Here is a 22,216-nt window from a genome sequence, read left to right on the forward strand (position 1 = left end):
TTGGAGTATTCCTTGAGTTGAGTAAGATTGAAAACAGGCAAGTATGTTTCCTTTTTATCAAGTTTCAAGCTTATGTTTATGTTTTAGAATTCCCCTTACATGCTCGTACATTCCACGTACTGAGCCATTTGGCCTGCATCTTTTCATGATGCAGACACAGGTATTCAGGATCATCAACAGGAGCTTCGTTGATACATCCGAGAGTTCGAGTTAGCTATGGTGAGCCTCCTTGGTTTCGGAGGATTTCATTTACCTTTCAGTTATATCAATTGTTAGGATGTCGTGGGTCTTGTCCCGACCTCCATCTTTATCAGTTAGAGGCTTCATAGATAGTCAGTATAGTTGAGAAGTCTGTATCATTTATTTTATTAAATGTTTTAAAGACTAAAGTTTCCTTTTTATGGCGAGTTGTATATATTTTATTATACAGAGTTTTCTTTGGACTTAAAGTTTGTATTTAAGTTTTATGAACTTTTATTTCAGTTTTTAAGCTTTGTATGATTGAATCAGTTTTCCGCTTGTAGTCAGCCAGGATGAGGGTTCGCTTGGGGACCAGCAATGGTCTTCAAGTGCCGGCCACGTCCAGGGTGTAGGCTCGGGTCGTGACACTATGATAGCTAGGATGCTTGTGAAAAAGGCGATAATATGGAGACTCAAGGTTTAACACTTTAGATGGAAGTCTATTAAATAAATAGACAGCAATAGACAAAGCTTCAACCCAATATTTAGATGGAACGGAGGATTCAATCAATAAAGTACGAGTGATATTCAAAAGATGACGGATTTTACGCTCAGCAACCCCATTTTGTTGTGGCATATATGGGCAAGAGTGTTGTGATACAATTCCTTTCTCAAGCAACAAATTATTGAATTCATGAGACATATATTCTCCACCATAATCAGATCTTAATATTTTGATGCATGTGGAAAATTGAGTCTCAACGTAAGCCAAAAATTTCTTGAATATGGAAAACACTTCAGCTTTAGATTGAAGAAAATACACCCATGTAAACAGACTATAGTCATCTATAAATGTCACAAAATACTTGAAATGAGCATGAGAAACAACTGGTGAATGCCCCAAACATCACTATGAATGACATCAAAACACTTTGTAGCACGACTACCAAAATTAGGAAAAGGAAGAGTTTTACTTTTGCCTAATTTACAAGTAGAACAATCAAAGGAAGCAGCTGAAAACTGATTTTTATTTCCCAATCATGTTCTTGACAAGCTAAGGAAGATAGAAATGTAATGGTGCAAAATAACCAAAATGACCAAGACTTAAGATTCCAAGATGCCTAAAATTCCAAGATACTTTGAACTAACTGTTGACTAACAGTAAGCAGAACCAAAACTTTCAAAAAAAATTCTGAAAGGAACCACAGATGAAAGACACTAAGAATCAAAGCACTAAAAAAGGCTCTAATACCATGTCATTTTTGTTGAATGCCTCTCAAAGTGAGAGTCTTTCCATTATATAGAGAGTAAAGATTACACATCCCTAAAGATCCGTCATTCCTATCCCTAAAGATCAGCTATTCTATCTCTACAAATCTGCTATGCAATCCCTCTAAATCTACTTTGCTATCCCTCCAAATCAGCTATTCTATCACAATATTTATTCCTTTGAGTCTACAACAAATCTATTTGATCATGCTAATTTATATCACTACATAATTACATTAATATATACAATTGTTTAGATCCCCATCATGCTAACAGGAGTATGTGTTACAACTACAAGTTTAGGTGAATTCAATAGTTTTAGCTCAATCCTTGTTTGTGTGTTAAGCAAACTACTAAACATGAAAAAAAAAATTGAACCCAGTAATGCAAATGGCAAGTAAGTTTAGTGGTATTCCGAAATCATACAATTCAAATTCTATATTCACGCCTGTGTGACTATATGATGTTGGATTTGGAAAAAGACATTATAAGTACACAAGACATAGAATTAATACACTTGGTCAAACCAAGTAAATGTGAAACATTAGTGCTTTAATCAGCCTCCTTAATGAAGTTTACAATTATAAGTGAGCAAGAACTATAGATGAGTTACATAAGCTAAGTTATTTCAATCAAAATGTGATAAACATATGAATTTTTATTCTACAACTCTGCTCAAACATTTGTTGCACACTTTGGTTTAATTTGCTTATATGAACATAACTTTGTGTTTCTCAATTTTCATCTTTAGTCCATCTTTATCTGCTCCCACAATCTTGTCAACAACCTTCCCTTTCCTCATCAACACAAACGTTGGCATCGATTGAACCCCATATTCCTGAGCTACATCCTGTATACAATTCAACAAAGATTTGAGACGTTAGACGAGTATGAGATTGATTTCTAAGCTGGTCGATCACTCAACTAATGAACTAATAGTTATTATCTTAGAAAGTCTTTTTTTTTTTTTGTTAACAAAAAAGTGACATTCTGAGATAATAGTTATTAGTTGAATGACCATATGAGAAATCAACTCGACGAGTATATAGGAAATAGAAAAGGATTGTGATGTTAAGAGTTCATACATTCAATTCATCAACATCAATCTTGACAAACTCAACATCTGTATATTTAGCAGCAAAGTCATTAAGAACTGGTTCCATATATTTGCAAGGACCACACCATGTAGCTGTGAAGTCAATAACAACCTAGAAACAGCATTAGCAAAAGAACCCAATGATTAGAGTACCCTTTAATGTACAATGAGTATACTAATAGTTTAAAATATATGTTTACATTATAAGATAATTACATAATTAGATGCGAAATAAGACAAGTTACTTGCTCTAACATGTTGAAATAGAATGATAACATAAGTTTTTTTAAACACAATTTGTATATATTATTTAAAGGAGTTTAGTTATATATACACCTTCAATGTAAAAAGAATTTTACACCATCAGATCATCTAAAGGATATCTACATGTAAGTCTCCTTATAATGCAGGGTTTGTAATCTTGCTACAACATATAAAGGTGACCTAATGGGGTAAAAAATCCCGTATACTGACGATATAGACAACTTAAACTCTAAGTTAAAAATCATACACGTACAATATCATTAGAGAATTAGTTCTTATGCAAAATGGTTACCAATTTGTTTGTATCTTTCAAAGAATCAAAATGGAGCTTCCATTTTGTTGAAGAGTGGAAAGCAATGACTTGAGACTTCTTGAATTGTGGTGTGGTTGGCATATTATGAGCTTCATGCAAAGTAGTTGAGTAGTTAGCACCCATTTTTTCTTTTAGTTTTTTTTGGAGTAAAAGATTTTTGCTCTTCAACTTATGGTTTTTGATGGATTTTCTTTGGCTTGATGTTGGGATTCAGAGTTTTGTTTGGACCCCTTTTATATTGGTAGCTGATGTACTAAACTGTGTTGCTTTTTCAAATGTAAAAACAACAGAATATGTTCCTCAATTATGTAGACCATTATATTATACAAAGAGAGATTTGATGCTATTCTGCTTTGGCTTTTGGTATTGGTGGTTTGGTCCAATACTTCTAATGCAGGGTAATTTATTGTTAGGACCGAAATAATTAGGTGTGATGTGGAAGCTAGCAAAGCAGACCTCGAAAGACCATGAGTAAGAAGACAATTGAGAAATATACTAAAAGACACATATTTAACTTGGTTCAGTCAATCGATCTATGTCTACAAGAGGAGATGATCAATTCACTATATAAATATGAGAGTATAAAATATCGAGAGAAGTAACCTCACACAATTCACTCGGAATAAAAAGAGGTTCACACAAGTGATAACTTGTGTCCCACAAATTCTCCCCTAAACAAAACTGTCAAAACTCTTCGGACTACATTGAGAATGTTGATTAAGTCGTTAGAAGGAATGAGTCTCTATTTATAAAGTCTTAAACCTTTTCCTATAAGAAAAGTACTAACCAAGTATAGAGACTTTATGTTTTCTTTTTCGGAAAAGGAAAACATATTTATGGTAAAAAAAAAAAACTCAGGGAAAATACCCAACATTCATGACATCATCAAATGTTTTGCAGGGGTCTTGATGTGCTTGGGAGTGGTTTGGATCATTGGTTGGATATTTAGTTCATTTGAAAATTTTGAGTTGACCACGATAAACATTTGATCTTGAATTGGTGATTTAATGATTCCAATAAGTTCGAAACACATTCTAATATTAATTTACTTATTTGGTTTAGAAAATTTGATGTTTTGACATTGTTTTAGTAAATGGTACCACCTCAAGAAACCAAGCTCCAAATTGTGTTTTGATTGAACAATTAGATGTGTATCGTGAATTCGGAACAATAGTAAAAAGAATTCGTAAATTTAAAATTCAGAATTCGTCATTTAACACAAGCTAAGAAATATTGAGGACCAAAATAAATAAATAAATGTATTTTTAATGATTTAAACAGTTAGATATAAAGTGATTCATACCATTCAACATATAATATATATTTTCATAATTAGAAGTTCAGATTTTAGACTCACAATATTTTCATGCATGAGAAAAAGATTAATAGTATATGATAAATGAATCCAGTGGGATAATTTTAAAGTTGTCTTGTTAGAATATGTAATTGTACTTGTGCACAAAACACAAAAGCATCTAGAAGACATTCATGAGAGAATTTTGCAATGAAAATAGTGTGCAATAAAGTGTCAAAGAACAATTTTTGGTGAAGAGAATCCATTGAATAAAGTGAAAAATATACTTACAATGAAAAATATTATGTAAATCATTTTTTAATTAGTAGTATTTAATTAAATTTAAAGTTGATGGAATGTGGTCTCTCTTTTTCCTCTATTTGATTTGTGGGTGCTAAGGAATAACCCCTTCATCTGTGTTGTTTAAAGTTCATCCAAATTAAAGGTTTAGGTAGGAAGGACTGAAATAATCAGGTGTCATGTGGAAGCTAGTGCAATCATTAAAGGATGATAAATTAGATATCAAAAGAGACACAATACTTTAACGTGATTTGGTCAATCAACATATATCAATAAGAGGATATGAGAAATCTACTATATAAAAGAGAGCACAAAATATCAAAAGAAATAACCTTACGAAATTCACTCGAAATAAAAGAGGTTCACACAAATGGCAGCGTACACTTTTGTCTTGCAAATTCTCTTCCTAAATAAAACTCTCAAAGCCCGTATGACTACATGTCGTTGACACTGTTAGTACATTTCTTTCTAATCCTAGAAAGGAAATTGGGATGCAGTAAAATGGATACTAAAATATTTGAAGGGTACGACGGACTTAATAATCTTTTCACGTATCTTTTCACGTGGCATCTTTAAGACCACCAAATTAAATTACATTTTGGTACATCCACATATATTTAATTTTTCTTAAATTTCATGTCGAAACAAAACAAAATAAATAAATTGAAGCGGATGGAGTATGTGTTACAAGTTTAGGTGAATTCAATAGCTTTAGCTCAATCCTTATTTTCTTAAATTTCATGTCAAAACAAAACAAAATAAATAAATTGATACGGATGGAGTATGTGTTACAAGTTTAGGTGAATTCAATAGTTTTAGCTCAATCCTTGTTTGTGTGTTAAGCAAACTACTAAACATGAAAAAAAAATTGAAGCCAGTAATGCAAATGGTTAGTAAGTTTAGTGGTATTTCAAAATCATAAATTTCAAATTCTAGATTCGCGCCTGTATGACTATATGATGTTGGATTTGGAAAAAGACATTATAAGTACACAAGACATAGAATTAATACACTTGGTCAAACCAAGTAAATGTGAAACATTAGTGCTTTAATCAGCCTCTTTAATGAAGTTTACAATAATAAGTGAGCAAGAACCATAGATGAGTTATATAAGCTAAGTTATTTCAATCAAAATGTGATAAAAGATATGAATTTTTATTCTACAACTCTGCTCAAACATTTGTTGCACACTTTGGTTTAATTTGCTTATGTAACACCCCGAATCCGAAAATAGAGATTTCAGATTTCTGGTGTTACAGGTGGCACTCACGGACTGTAGATGGATTCACGGTCCGTCCTGCAGGTCCGTGGTTCGTGACAGAAAACTTCCCCAGAACTCAGTCAGAAAATTTGGCTAAGTGTTGACCCAAGGACGAACTTACGGTCCGTAGGTCAGGTCACGGACCGTAGTTCATGTCCGTGGATCGATGCCCCAAAATCCCAGATTCAATCCCGATTGATGGTTGACCAGCACAGACCGTGAATCGATCCACAGTCCGTAGGTCTGACCGTAGGTGAGGATTAACAGCCAGTTAGCTGAAAATTGTTGATGGATCAACTTCAGATGGTCATAAATTTTAGCACAAAAATAATTGTGTGTCCCATAACCTATGACATGATAGATAATTGAATTATCTTTCCAATGCCACTGAGTTTGCTAAATTCCAACCTCCGAGTAAAAAGTTATGCTCGTTTTAGTGAAGCCCTGTCGGGCAGACTCGACCTACGGACCCAATCGACGGACCATAGATTGAGTGACGGACCGTAGGTCCATTCCGTCAGTCACTCCGACAGTAGTTAAGTCAGGAGTCTTTTGGTCTTTTCCTATTTCATTTAACCCCCTAAGATACGTCGTTTAGACCCTAAATCATGATGTTTTAATCAGTTTAAACCTAGAAACATAACTAGAACTTACCTAAGTCAAATTCATTAATCAAAACTTAGAAAATTAAAATCAAGAGAGGAGAAAAAGGTCAAGAACACTAGTTCAAGAACGCAGCAAGGTTCCATCAGTTTCAGCCCCGAAATCCAAAGATTTCTTCGTGGAATTCGTCACCAGGTATGTGGGATTTCACTAGTGGGTTCCTTTCGCCCATTAGGTCCCTAGAATTCAGTCAGATTCTTGATTCCATGATTATGAACAAACCTAGGGTTTCTAGAATTACAGCAGATGTCACGCCCCGAGCCTACACCCTGGGCGGGACCGGCACTCGGAGACCATTGCTGGCCCCAAGCGAACCCTTGGCTTGGCTTTCTTAACTCAGCGAAAACCTAACTCAACAGCATATCTCAATGCAATGGAAGGTTAAAAACAACCCAACTGATAAAAACTGGCCAAAAAGGCAACTCGAGTCTCAAAATAGAATATTTACATATATACATAGATGAGAGACTCAATACTAACTGACTGACTGTCTGACTATTTATGAAGCCTCTAAAATACTGAGATGGATGTTGGGACAGACCCCGCAACATCCTAATAAAACAAAACTAGGAACACAAAATATTCGAGTCCTCCGAAAAGCAAGGAGGCTCACCACTGACTCTGGAGTGCTCAACTGGATCAACGGTGTGCTGGATGCTGATCCTGGGTACCTGCGTCTGCATCATAAAACGATGCAGGCTAACTGGCATCAGTACATGGAATGTACGAGTATGCGAGCTGGACCGTTAAAAACAACTTAAGCTTGAAGGGAATACAATAGAGAACTTACCTTGGTTTTGTTCAACTCATGAATAACTGAACTCAATATATAAAGCAATAAGACACATGCAATATATAAAGCTTGTAAAACTATTAAAACATGACGTAAAAATCACATTTATAATATCATGAAAATACAATGCTTCCTCTCAAAGTCTACTTGTGCAATGCATGAATGAAGTCCCAATCCCCCATCCACACTAAGCAGAACTTCTCGAGGAACCAAGCTTTTTCTACTGTTGTGGGAGTTCTCTAACCGATAACCATCACATAAAAGCTACAGTGATGATACAGCGATCGACCTCACGCTGCCAAAGCATCTTATACCCGGCCAAAGGTATAAGACCTGAACTGCCTAATGGATCCACTAGTCTAATCTGAAAAGGGTTCATCTAAAAAGTATGAACCTTTTCTACCCATGGTGGCTAACATGGTTCTATGGGGGCTGTGGGTTCTTTGAACGCTCCCCCGATTCGGTGCTCAAGACTACTCCCAAAAATACTTTAGCTCATAAGTGTTTGAAACACATCTTTCTTTAGTTGAGATAATTACTCAAAACTACCCTCTTAAAAGAGGTAATTGCTTTTGAAAACTCTTTCTAAAAAGAACATCTCAAAAACCATATTTTAATATGATCATTGATGACTCAGGATATTCATACTGCTTAAACATTGATGGTATATCTAGAGACCATACTGTTTAAACATTGATGACATACTCGATTTGTCATACTAATCATGTTTTAGAAACTCTTTCGCAAAAACTCATCTTTTCTCAAAAAGAGATAGTGCTCAAACTTCTCAAAACTCTTTTGGAAATCTCAGTTTCCTCTCAACTTAAATGTGAAAACACTTATAAACTTCTTTGGGAAATACTTAGTTCCCTAATTACTTGTGAGAAATGAACTCAACTCTTGACTCTTAACTTATCTCGAAACTCTTGACTTAACTGAAAACTGTATACTCTTTGCTTGACTTGAAACTCTATACTTAACTTGGAACTCTATACTTAACTTGGAATTCTATACTTAACTTGGAATTTGAGACTCCTTACTTAGCTTGAAACTCTATACGCTTTTTCTCGACTTGAAACTTGAACCTTAAAATGAAGTTGAAACGTTTAACAACGACTCTTGAAAAGCTTTAAAGACTTGCTTTGACTTGCTTAACTTCTAAGCTTAATTCTTAAAACAAGGTTTAAACATAACTCTCAACTCTACCTTGAATTTGAATTATGAATTCAAGATTTTGATCATGTTAGGAATGACTTTTAGGTGTTTAGAAGTAGCTTAGAGTAGTTGGAATCGAAAAGGAGTGAATGTGCACTTTAAATGAACTCAAACGGGGCAACCGACGACAACTAGATGGGGCAAATGACCCTGGCGCAATGGGTGGCGCGGGGCGCCAGCCCCTAAACTTCAGAGGTGAGTTTGGGGCGCTCTGGCAGGCGCGTCGCGCCAGGCCCCCAACCCAGAAATTTCAGCAAGTTTATTTTCTCGTTTTCTCACCTTATTTCACCTCAAATCGAATGGTTTCTTCCCCAAATCACTTAGAATCATTAAAACCCTCAATATACCATAGATTCAACTCAAAAACACAACCCAAATCATGTCTCAAATCAACAAGAACTTCAACAACACAATCAACAACAACAACACCACAACCAACAACTTCAACAACACAACCAACAACTTCAACAACATCAACAACTTCAACAACACAACCAATCTTTTCTCAATAATAAAAATTGAATTTGGTGTGTGGGGGAAAGGATCAACCCAACACTAAAAGCTCACATACCTTAATAGGGATCACCCCCAACGATACCACGACGATCTTCTTGCTTGATCTCCTCTTTTTCCTCTTCTTCTCTTCTTCTTCTCTTCTTCACTCAAAACCCTCACTCTCACTCTTTTAAAATGGTAAAACTGATCTAAAAAATCATCCTAACACTATAATATAACGAAAAGAATTGGTTAGTGAAAAGACCAAAATGCCCTTAAAATTTCCGGACGGATTCCCTGCCAACTGCCCAACTTTCAAAGGGCATAACTCGCTCATACAAACTCGGAATCGAGTAAACTCGATGGCATTGGAAAGATCATTCCACAAGCTTCGCAACCATAACTGGAACTACTCCTAACTAATCTTGAGATAGGATTTACGACTGCTCAAAGTTCGCCAAAAATTCACTGATTTCCATACTTCAGCAAATTTTCCAAAACTTTAAAATTCTTCCCAAAAATGAAAATTTCCAATTCTAAGCCTCTTCAATTATTTCACATTGCCTAATGTTACAGCAGATCATCATGAATTAGTTATTTAAATGTTCCAAATCAAATTATCATGTTATTGCTCAGTTTATCGCATGAATTTCAGAACCCTAGATATGTATTTCTTTAGTTCTTGAATTACACATGCTAGGTCAGATATTTCAGTATTCAGTTTTACATGCCTCAGTTTATGAATGCATCATTATCAGATTAATTGTTGCATTCTCAGTTTGCATGTTCAGTTTCGAGCTATCCAGTATTTACAGAAATTCAGTCATAACCAGTTAACCACCTAATTCATTGGTAGTAGCATAATACCGAGTTGGACTAGGGTTCAGCGTACCCATATAGTCCCAGAACTACGAGCCACGTAGGTGTAAGTCCCCTCTGTGGGTAACATCAGTTTAGTGATCACGCCAGCATGCCTCTATACCTCTGGCAGGGTATATTGGGTCCTCTCGATGGGGCGTATACATCGGACTCCACATTTAGCTTATGTGGTTTTATGCCAGTTATTAGTAGGTCCCACAACTCAGTCAGATTCTATTGCATTGACCATTTATCAGTATATTCAGTATTCAGTCTCAGCATGTTATAAATTTGGTCATTGCATTCAGTTAGCTCAGTATTCAGTATCTATATCATGCTCAGATGATTTCATTGCTTTATTGCTTTGTTCAGTTATATGTTATTTCATCTTTACTCTATCCTGCATGCTCAGTACCTTTCAAGTACTGACGCATACGTGCGCTACATCTTCTCGTGATGTAGGTTCAGGTTCTCAGCATCCAGATCACTCTTAGATTGGTTCCCGTTCTCCAATTCAGCAGCATCAGTGGTGAGTCTTCATTCTTTGAGGACTAGTGACATGTTTATCTTTATCGCTTTTAGTCTTTAGTTTCAGTTTTGCTAGACTTAGTTGGGGCATGTCCCAACATTTCTAGTCAGTTTAGAGGCTTATTTCAGACATAGTTAGATTCAATTTAGTATTTTGAGTTTGATATTTCTTTTGTATTAAACTCTCAGATTTGATATATTCAGTTATAGTATATGGGTATTCCCTATCTTTTTCAGATTTATTTATGAATTAGCTTACGCATCAATTTATTATCTTTAGTATGCTCATGAACATGCCAGCAGGGTTAGCTTGGGATCACTTGTGGTCCTAGGTCCCGTGTCCGCGTCTCGGGGGTAGCCCGAGGCGTGACAAACTTGGTATCAGAGCATTAGGGTTAACTGTCCTAGGATGTCTGAAAAGCCGCACTAGGTAGAGTCATTTTCATGGATGTGTAGTGTACACCACATCTAATGAGAGAGAGGCTACAAAGTGTCTTTCGGAAAAATCTTCATTTTCTTGTTACTCTTATCGTGCGTAAGGTATGATCTAATTCCATTCTAACTCGACGTTCTACGTTTCAGTAATCATGCCTCCTCGTAGATCTTATGCTAGGAATGCGAATGTCAGGAATGCAAACGCAGCTCCTCTAGTTCCAGATTAGAAAGTCTTAAATGCTGAATTCAGGAATGCCATTCAGATGTTGGCTCAGAGTGTGGCCAACCAGAACAATCAGCGGGTTCAAGCTCCTGCGAATGCAAATGTTGGGTCAGCTGCCGCCAGGGTGCGAGACTTTGTTAGGATGAATCCGCCAGAGTTCTTAGGATCACAAGTTGGTGAAGATCCCCAGAATTTCTTGGATGAGATCAAGAAGATCTTTGAAGTGATGCAGGTAACTGGGAATGATCGGGTTGAGTTAGCATCTTACCAACTTAAGGATGTGGCTCATATCTGGTATACTCAGTGGAAAGAGAACATGAGTATAGATGCCGCTCCTATTACTTGGGATTGTTTCAGGGAAACCTTTTTGGACAGGTTTTTCCCCATAGAGTTGAGAGAAGCAAGGGCCCAGGAATTTATGAACTTGAGGCAAGGTAACATGACTGTCCAAGAGTATGGGCTCAAGTTTAACCAACTCTCCAGGTATGCTTCTCACGTGGTTGCTAATTCCAGGGCTCAGATGAATAAGTTTCTGTATGGAGTGTCAGACTTAGTGAAAACAGAGTGTAGGAATGTTATGTTGTTGGGAGACATGAACATCTCTAGGCTCATGACTCATGCTCAACAGGTTGACGGTGATAAGCTTAGGGAACATGCTAAGGAGACTAAGAAAATAAGAACAGGTAACTATGAGTATTCCCAACAGAAATTGGGTGGTGGAAATCGCTCGCAGTTTCAGCAGAAGTCTTCGACTCCAGCCCCTTCATCAGCTAGTATTCCATCCCTCAAGTTCTGTAATGATCAGAAAGGTAGGGCATCAGGCTCTAAGTCTCAAGGTAGTGTTTCAGGCACCAAAACCTACCTAACTTGCCCGAAGTGTAGTAAGAACCATCTAGGTGAGTGCCTTACAAGTAAGGAAGGATGATTTGGGTGTGGTCAGTCTGGTCATAGATTGAAGGATTGTCCTTCAAGACAAGGTCAAAGAGGAAATAATGGTAGAGCTCAGTCTACAACTTCAGCAGCACCAGTAGGTCGCCCGACTCAGCAGGGTAACTCTTCTGGTACTGGTGGCGGACAGCGCCAAAACAGGCTTTATGCTCTTCAGGCTCATCAAGATCAGGGAGATTCTCCTGATGTAGTCACTGGTACGTTACGAGTCTTTGATCTTGATGTTTATGCATTGTTAGATCCAAGGGCTACTTTGTCTTTTGTATCTCCTTATATAGCAGTCCAATTCAGTGTTAGCCCAGAAACTCTTTCAGAACCCTTCTCAGTCTCTACTCCAATCGGTGACCCAGTTATGGCTAGACGGGTATACAGAAATTGCCCTGTCACAGTCTCTCAGAAAGTCACCTCAACAGATCTTGTAGAGTTAGAAATGGTAGACTTCGATGTCATTCTAGGCCTGGATTGGTTACATTCATGTTATGCCTCAGTTGATTGTAGAATTAGGATTGTTCGTTTTCAGTTTCCAGATGAACCAATCTTAGAATGGAAAGGTAGTAGCTTGGCACCTATGGGTCGATTCATTTCTTACCTTAAGGCCAAAAAGATGATCTCTAAGGGTTATCTCTATCATCTAGTTCGGGTTAAGGATTCTAGTTCTGAATCCCCAACTCTTGAGTCAGTTCCTGTAGTCAGTGAGTTTCCAGAAGTTTTCCCAGAAGATCTTCCTGGAGTTCCTCCCGAAAGGGAAATAGACTTTGGAATTGATCTCCTTCTAGATACCTAGCCTATCTCTATCCCTCCTTACAAAATGGCTCCAGCTGAGCTTAAGAAATTGAAAGAGCAATTGAAAGACCTTCTAGATAAGGGTTTCATCAGACCTAGTATATCACCATGGGGTGCACCAGTGTTTTTCGTGAAGAAGAAAGATGGTTCTCTCAGAATGTGCATTGACTATAGGCATTTGAACAAGGTCACAATCAAGAATAAGTATCCCATCCCCAGGATTGATGACTTGTTCGACCAACTTTAGGGTGCTAGTCATTTCTCAAATATAGACCTCAGATCTGGTTATCATCAGCTTAGAGTCAGAGATAGTGACATTCCGAAGACAGCCTTCAGAACTCGGTATGGTCATTACGAATTTGTAGTTATGTCATTTGGACTAACCAATGCTCCTGCAGCTTTCATGGATTTGATGAACAGGGTGTTTAAGCAGTACTTGGACTTGTTCGTTATCGTCTTTATTGATGATATCCTCATTTACTCTAGGAATGAGGAAGAACATGCAAGTCATTTGAGAGTTGTTCTGCAAACTCTCAAAGATCACCAGTTATTTGCAAAATTTAGTAAGTGCGAGTTATGGTTACAATCAGTTGCCTTCCTTGGCCATATTGTGTCTAGTGAAGGAATTCGAGTAGATTCCCAGAAGATAGAAGCAGTGAAACAATGGCCTAGACCTACCTCTGCTACAGATATCAGAAGTTTCTTAGGTCTAGCAGGTTATTACAGAAGGTTTGTGGAAGGATTTTCATCCATAGCCTCACCATTGACTAGGTTGACTCAGAAAAAGGTTAAGTTCCAATGGTCAGATGATTGTGAGAAAAGCTTTGCAGAACTGAAAACTAGGTTGACTACAGCTCATGTCTTGACTCTACCAGAGGGTTCAGATGGTTATGTGATCTATTGTGATACATCCAAGGTCGGCCTAGGTTGTGTGTTGATGCAGCGAGGTAAGGTTATAGCTTATGCTTTCAGACAACTTAAGGTACATGAGAAGAATTATCCAACTCATGACCTTGAGCTTGCAGCAGTTGTGTTTGCACTCAAGATTTTGAGACACTACTTGTATGGTGTTCATGTAGATGTGTTCACAGACCATAAGAGCCTTCAGTATGTATTCACCCAGAAATAGTTGAATCTTCGCTAGAAAAGGTGGCTTGAGTTCCTCAAAGATTATGATATGAGTGTGCATTACCATCTGGGTAAGGCAAATGTAGTAGCAGATGCTCTTAGTAGATTATCCATGGGTAGTGTAGCACATGTTGAGGAAGAAAGGAAAGAGCTAGCAAAGGATGTTCACAGACTTGCTCGCCTAGGAGTTCGTCTTATGAGCATATCAAATGGTGGTGTAACAGTTCAGAATGGGGAAGAATCTTCTTTGGTAGTAGAGGTTAATGAAAAGCAAGATAGTGATCTAATCTTGCTTGAACTTAAGGGTGCAGTCCACAATCAGAAAGTGGAGGTTTTCTCCTAAGGGGGAGATGGTGTACTTCGCTATCAAGGTAGATTGTGTGTTCCTGATGTGGGTGAGTTGAGACAACATATTCTTGCAGAGGCCCATAACTCCAGATATTCTATTCATCCAGGTGCCACTAAGATGTACCGCGATCTACGGGAAGTCTATTGGTGGAATGGTATGAAAAGAGCTATAGAAGATTTTGTGGCTAAGTGCCCCAATTGCCAGCAAGTCAAGGTAGAACATCGAAAACCAGGAGGTATGACTCAAGATATTGGCATTCCTACTTGGAAGTGGGAAGTGATCAACATCGACTTCATCACAGGTTTACCTCGTACTCGCAGACAACATGACTCCATTTAGGTGATTGTTGATAGGGTTACTAAGTCTTCTTGCTTTTTGGCGGTCAAGACTACAGATTCGGTAGAGGATTACGCCAAGCTTTACATTAATGAGATTGTGAGGTTGCATGGGGTTCCCTTGTCTATCATCTCAAATAGAGGTCCTCAGTTTACCTCTCATTTCTAGAAGTCATTTCAGAAGGGTCTTGGTACTCAGGTTAACCTTAACACAACATTTCATCCACAGACGGATGGTCAAGCAGAGCGTACCATTCAGACCTTAGAGGACATGTTGAGAGCTTATATGATCGACTTCAAGGGTAGTTGGGATGATTACCTTCCTCTTATTGAATTCGCCTACAACAATAGTTATCATTCCAGCATTCAGATGGCCCCTTATGAGGCATTACATGGGCGTAGATGTAGATCTCCGGTTGGTTGGTTTGAAGTAGGTGAAGTAGCCTTGATAGGACCAGATTCGGTCCTTGATGCTATGGAGAAAGTGCAACTCATTAGAGATAGACTTAAGACTGCTCATAGTCACCAGAAGTCTTATGCAGATGTGAGAAGAAGGGAACTAAAGTTCCAAGTTAATGATTGGGTTTTCCTGAAAGTGTCACCCATGAAGGGGGTGATGAGATTTGGCAAGAAAGGAAAGCTCAGTCCCAGATATGTAGGCCCTTACCGGATCTTGAAAAGGATTGGTAAAGTGGCTTATGAGTTAGAGTTGCCAGCAGATTTAGCAACAGTGCATCCAGTCTTTAACATTTTTCTTTTGAAGAAGTGTGTGGGTGATCCAGCATCCATAGTGTCATTAAAGAGTGTGGCCGTGAAAGATAGCCTTTCTTATGAGGATGTACCAGTTGAGATTCTCGATCGTCAGGTTAGAAGGTTGAGAAACAAAGAAGTCGTTTCGGTCAAGGTTTTGTGGAGGAGTCAGTCCGTAGAGGGAGCTACTTGGGAAGCAGAAGCAGCCATGAAGTCCAAGTATCCTCACCTCTTTCCTTCTGATTCCATTCCAGCTTGAGGTAATAGTTCCTCATTAGTTTTTCAGTCATTCATGCATAAATTCAATCTTAGAATCATGTTCCTTCAGTTTGTACTTGCATTTTCAGCATATTTGCATGTTCTTCGTACTCAGTTCAGTTAGAAATTCAGTTCTCAGTGTTTGGTGGTAGGGATTGCAGCCCTCTCCCTCTATTTCAACTAGATTAGTCTTCATTCGAGGACGAATGGTCCCAAGGGGGAGATAATGTAACACCCCGTATCCGAAAATAGAGATTTCAGAGTTCTGGTGTTAGAGGTGGCACTCACGGACACCATCCACGGACCGTAGATGGACTCACGGTCCGTCCTGCAGGTCCGTGGTTCGTGACAGAAAACTTCCCCATAACTCAGTCAGAAAATTTGGCTAAGTGTTGACCCACGGCCTGACTTACGGTCCGTAGGTCAGGTCACGGACCGTAGTTCGTGTCAGTGGATCGATGCCCAAAAAGCCCAAATTCAGTCCCGATTGACGGTTGACCAGCACGGACCGTCAATCGATCTACGGTCTGTAGGTCTGACCGTAGGTGAGGATTAACAGCCAGTTAGCTGAAAATTGTTGATGGATCAACTTCAGATGGTCATAACTTTTAGCACAAAAATAATTGTGTGTCCCATGACCTATGACATGATATATAATTGAATTATCTTTCCAACACCACCAAGTTTGCTAAATTCCGACCTCCGAGTAAAAAGTTATGCTCGTTTTAGTGAAGCCATGTCGAGCAGACTCGACCTACGGACCCAATCGACGGACCATAGATTGAGTGACGGACCGTAGGTCCATTCCGTCAGTCACTCCGACAGTAGTTAAGTCAGGGGTCTTTTGGTCTTTTCCTATTTCGTTTAACCCCCTAAGATACGTCATTTAAACCCTAAATCATGAGGTTTTAATCAGTTTAAGCCTAGAAACATAACTAGAACTTACCTAAGTCAAATTCATTAATCAAAACTTAGAAAATTAAAATCAAGAGAGGAGAAAAAGGTCAAGAACCCTAGTTCAAGAACGCAGCAAGGTTCCATCAGTTTCAGCCCCGAAATTGAAAGATTTCTCCGTGGAATTCGTCACCAGGTATGTGGGATTTCACTAGTGGGTTCATTTCACCCATTAGGTCCCTAGAATTCAGTCAGATTCTTGATTCCATGATTATGAACAGACCTAGGGTTTCTAGAATTACAGCAGATCATCATGAATTAGTTATTTAAATGTTCCAAATCAGATTATCATGTTATTGCTCAGTTTATCGCATGAATTTCAGAACCCTAGCTATGTATTTCTTTAGTTCTTGAATTACACATGCTAGGTCAGATATTTCANAGTTGGACTAGGGTTCAGCGTACCCATATAGTCCCAGAACTACGAGCCACGTAGGTGTAAGTCCCCTCTGTGGGTAACATCAGTTTAGTGATCACGCCAGCATGCCTCTATACCTCTGGCAGGGTATATTGGGTTTTCTCGATGGGGCGTATACATCGGACTCCACATTTAGCTCATGTGGTTTTATGTCGGTTATTAGTAGCTCCACAGTTCAGTCAGATTCTATTGCATTGACCATTAATCAGTATATTCAGTATTCAGTCTCAGCATGTTATAAATTTGGTCATTGCATTCAGTTAGCTCAGTATTCAGTATCTATATCATGCTCAGATGATTTCATTGCTTTATTGCTTTGTTCAGTTATATGTTATTTCAGCTTTACTCTATCCTACATGCTCAGTACCTTTCAAGTACTGAAGCATACGTGCGCTACATCTTCTCGTGATGTAGGTTCAGGTTCTCAGCATCCAGATCACTCTTAGATCGGTTCCCGATCTCCAGTTCAGCAGCATCATTGGTGAGTCCTCATTCTTTGAGGACTAGTGACATGTTTATCTTTATCGCTTTTAGTCTTTAGTTTCAGTTTTGCTAGACCTAGTTGGGGCATGTCCCAACATTTCTAGTCAGTTTAGAGGCTTATTTCAGACAGTTAGATTCAGCTTAGTATTTTGAGTTTGATATTTCTTTTGTATTAAACTCTCAGATTTGATATATTCAGTTATAGTATATGGGTATTCCCTATCTTTTTCAGATTTATTTATGAATTAGCTTCCGCATCAGTTTATTATCTTTAGTATGCTCATGATCATGCCAGCAGGGTTAGCTTGGGATCACTTGTGGTCCTAGGTCCCGTGTCCGCGTCTCGGAGGTAGCTCGAGGCGTGACAGCTTATATGAACATAGCTTTGTGTTTCTCAATTTTCATTTTTAGTCCATCTTTATCTGCCCCAACAATCTTGTCAACAACTTTCCCTTTCTTTATCAACACAAACATTGGCATCGCTTGAACTCCATATTCCTGAGCTACGTCCTGTTAACGACTCAACCAAGATTTGAGAAATTAGTATTAATCGAGACATCAGAAGAGTATGATGTTGATTTCTAAGATGGTCACTCAACTAACAGTTATTATCTAAGTGTCACCTTTCTTTCTTGATTCCAATTTTTGTCAACCAAAAAAAGTGACGTTTGAGATAATAACTATTAGTTGAATGACCATATGAGAATTCAACTCGATAGTATGAAAAAAAAATTAGAAAAGGAATGTGATGGTAAGTAATTAATACATCCAATTCATCAACATCAATCTTGACAAACTCAACATCTATATATTTAGCAGCAAAGTCATTAAGAATTGGTTCCATGTATTTGCAAGGACCACACCATGTAGCTGTGAAGTCAATAACAACCTAGTAACAACAGAGCAAAAATATCAAATGATTAGAAGGTAGATTATCTATTACTACGGTGTAAGGCTAAGTTTATAAGATAATCAAACTGGTTTATAAGTACTTTTTAGTTTATTTACGTGTTTGATAAACACTTTATAAGTCAAAATCCATAAATTGATCATTCTCAACTTATGACTTTTCAGCTTATAATATAAGCATTTTTAGTTTGACCAAATATTTTTATCCTTATATTTTTAAGATTCTCAAAATATCTTACATGGATACTTTAATTTTATAATTTATTGGAAATTTTAAAGGATATTTTAGTCATTCTTACAAAATAACAACTTATCAACATGTTTTACCAAACACATCATCAAGTGTTTATTAACAGTTTCAACACTTTCATCGAAACGCATAACTGATTATTAACTTATCAACTATTTACAATCAACCAGATTAAAATAGAAAGATAGTTTAAAATGTTTACCAATTTGTTTGTATTTTTCAAAGAATCAAAATGGAGCTTCCATTTTGTTGAAGAGTGGAAATCAATGACTTGAGACCTCTTGAATTGTGGTGTGATTGGCATATTATGAGCTTCATGCAATGCAATTGAGTAGTTAGCACCCATTTTTCTTTTAGTTTTCTAGAGTAAAAGGTTTTTGTTTTTTCTTAGTTTTTGAAAGATTTTCTTTGGCTTGATATTGGAATTAAGAGTTTTACTTGGACCCTTATAATATTGGTTGTTAATGTACTAAACTGTTTTGCTTTTTCAAATTTTAAAACTACTTAAACTAGTTATAGAATATGTTCATCATGTCGACCATTTCATTATACAAAGAGAGATTTGATGCTATTTTGCTTAGGTTTTGGTATTGGTGTTTTAGGCTAATATTTCATATGTAGGATTTGAAGATACGACATACGGATCGAATTCAACCACAAAAGCTAGTTCATGAGGTGGGGGAGGGGGGGGAGGGTTGACCAAGTCCATATAAGGAGACCAATTTTCCATTCATGATGTGAGACTTCTTAACACTCCCTCACACGCTCAGGCCTCAACATGAGCGTGAACACTTATAAATAGGGGCTCAACATCTGTGAACAACAAATTGAGATGGGTCTGGCTCTGATACCATGTGAAGATATGATACATGGGCCAAACTCAACCCCAAAAGTTAGTTTATGAGAAAAGATTTGTCAAAGTATTACCACTTTAGTATAATGAGTCCTCAATCATATAATAAAGATTGTTACTCTATAAAGTGTCACAACCCAAAAACCATTACACATATTCTCTGCTTTGGCCCAATAAATATAATGGATTTGCTTCTTATTGGGTTACGCCATCATCTAAGCTCAAAAACGCATACCATGTGAACTTGTGTTTTGTCTTATATAAGCACTTTTATTTTCTCTCATTTTTAAATGTGAGATTTGGTTAAGGTGTGATGTGTATACCTTTTTCTGAAGCTTCCCAACCTAGAAGCCTTTGGTCTTTCTCTTTGACCCACCTTCATCAGCTTGTCCTCTATCATGGGCATCACAAACGCCCTTCTTTAGGAATTCAGTATCCTTGTTAAGGTTTGCCCCAACATCGTACTGCATGAGTCTGACTCTGATATTGTTAAACTTTGGACATTCAAATTTCATCTTCGTTGTTAGTTGAACTTTCCAACTTATCTAATGATCATCTAGACACTTTAACTTACCACATGTATATATCATGAACACCCGATTCCAGTAAACCTCACATGAAATTTCAATCCTGGGTGACATGTCAAAGTTGAAAAATGGGAAAAGGCTCAAATATGTTATTGAACTTTGAGAAAAGGCTCATTTAAGTCATCCATTAAAAGTTTGGCTCATCTATACCATTTTCGTTTGAGAAAAGGCTCATTGTGTCATTATTTGCTAATTGAAAATAGTTTCGTTTTGCAAAACCATTTTTTATACGTGGTCAATTATGATTCGGTCACATCATTAATTATAGAATTTTGTAAAGGGAAAAGGCTCAATATGTCATCGATCTTTGAGAAAAGGCTCATCTATATTATCTGTTAAAAGTTTGGCTCATCTATGTCATTTCAGTTAACAAGTAATGACATGGATGAGTTGTTAAACATCAAAATGCTCAAATATGTCAGTATCGAATATCTATGTGACACAGTAAAAATGAATTAAAATGGTTAGATGATTATTTGATAAGTTAAAATATTCGATTAATAGTTAATGTCAAATTTAAATGTCTATCTATATATTCCGCCTAATTAAAAAGTTGGATACCATTTCGTAGGAGAAGATGAAATTTTTTATTCCTATTTGATCATGGGAAGCTATGCTCTTTAAAAATTGAATTTATTGGATATGAAACCAATTTCTACTGTTGAAAGGAACATCTAGCTAATTTACCACCCTGGCTAGCATCAAATAATTAGAAATATTATTATTTTCTCTGTTATACTCAATGGATGATGTAATAGTTAAATTCAACTAATACTACAAAACTATTGGACATCAATATTGGTATCGAAGTGTGCCTCTTCACAATAATGATTAAAAAGCAACAACATGTTTTAATTAAAGATAAATATAATAATTCGCGGAGTATCTAGGTTACTCATCTTATTCATTCAAACACAATCAGATAGGAATTGTTGACAACCTAATTAAATAAAGACAACCTTAAATAAAAGATTCATCTAAATTGATTCATACTAATATATAAAGAGAGTAATTAATTAGAAGTTCCGAATTTGAGTCTGACCGCAATTATAAAATGTTTTCATATATGAGAAAACGAAATAACGAGATCCATTAGGGTATAGCTTAAAGTTTTCTTCTTAAATTATGTAATTGTCCTTGTGCACAAACACAAAGATGCCTAGAAAACATTCTCTAGCCAAATGGAAACTACACTTCAAATGATGTTAACATATGGAATTTTAATTCCCACAAGAAAGTGTGTGGTTCATTTACAACTCAATATGTTCATGTATTGTGGTGGAGCAGTAAGTATTCCTTCATTTTTTAATCAGAGGTATTGGGTTTGAGTTTCTTTGGATAAGGAATTGTCTTTATTAGAAAGAGTTTTACCCTCTAATGTAGGATTTTTTGGCGCAAATTTGAATCTAGTCGAACTCTAATATAAATATCGAACACCAAAGAGGAAAAAAAAAAAAAGGAGAATCTAATTGAAGTGTGCCACTTTCTGTCCTTTTCGTAGGTACAACTAAGATGTTTGTGGTGATGAATATTTCACAAAAGAAATACTATTATATACTCCTCCGTTTTAATTTATTATTTTAAATTGACATGAATTTTGAATATCACACCATCCCTAGATATAATTTATTACACTTCTTTTGAGCTAAGGCATATTATTATTATTATAAATTATGAATTTAAGTGCATAAAGGGTAAGTGATGGTATGTTATTATTATAAATTAAGAATTTAAAAGTGCATAAAGGGTAAGTTATTCCCTATCCCATATGCTTTAATTTATGTCAGCATATTTTTTAAATTTGTTTAATTTGGAAAAGAATAACTCAATTTAAAATTTAGAAATAATTTTTATGTAGAAAATTTCATTTTACTCTTAATGATTTGCTTTATATTCATTTAAATGTATAATATATTTAGATTATAAGCTTCAGAAATTTTACAATCAGAGAGCGAAGTTATGGTGGTAATAAATTCGACAGAACCTAAATTGTGCAAGTTATGTATTTGTGTTAAAAATTATCT

The 22,216-nt window shown here is 36.7% G+C and overlaps 1 protein-coding gene across 7 annotated transcripts in view; it reads right to left on the reverse strand.

The window, feature by feature from the left end:
* LOC125867357 (thioredoxin H2-like) overlaps positions 1 to 19,132 on the reverse strand; it is a 27,220-nt gene extending 8,088 nt beyond the window's left edge. Inside the window, exons 1-4 of one of the 7 annotated variants that reach the window (XM_049547819.1) lie at positions 18,955 to 19,132; positions 18,360 to 18,482; positions 18,041 to 18,103; positions 2,028 to 2,236 (exon numbers count right to left, since the gene is read on the reverse strand). In XM_049547819.1, coding sequence (XP_049403776.1) covers positions 2,159 to 2,236; positions 18,041 to 18,103; positions 18,360 to 18,482; positions 18,955 to 19,098 — 408 coding nt within the window. In that variant the 5' untranslated portion in view covers positions 19,099 to 19,132 and the 3' untranslated portion in view covers positions 2,028 to 2,158. Of the gene's footprint in view, positions 1 to 1,997; positions 2,300 to 2,534; positions 2,658 to 3,101; positions 3,342 to 18,040; positions 18,104 to 18,359; positions 18,483 to 18,954 lie in introns of those variants that run through there. The other 6 variants (XM_049547822.1, XM_049547821.1, XM_049547820.1 and 3 more) reach the window with 6 other exon arrangements.
* Between the last annotated feature and the right edge of the window lie 3,084 nt (positions 19,133 to 22,216).

Source organism: Solanum stenotomum, chromosome 6 (genome assembly GCF_019186545.1).
Source record: "Solanum stenotomum isolate F172 chromosome 6, ASM1918654v1, whole genome shotgun sequence".
Taxonomy (NCBI): domain Eukaryota; kingdom Viridiplantae; phylum Streptophyta; class Magnoliopsida; order Solanales; family Solanaceae; genus Solanum; species Solanum stenotomum.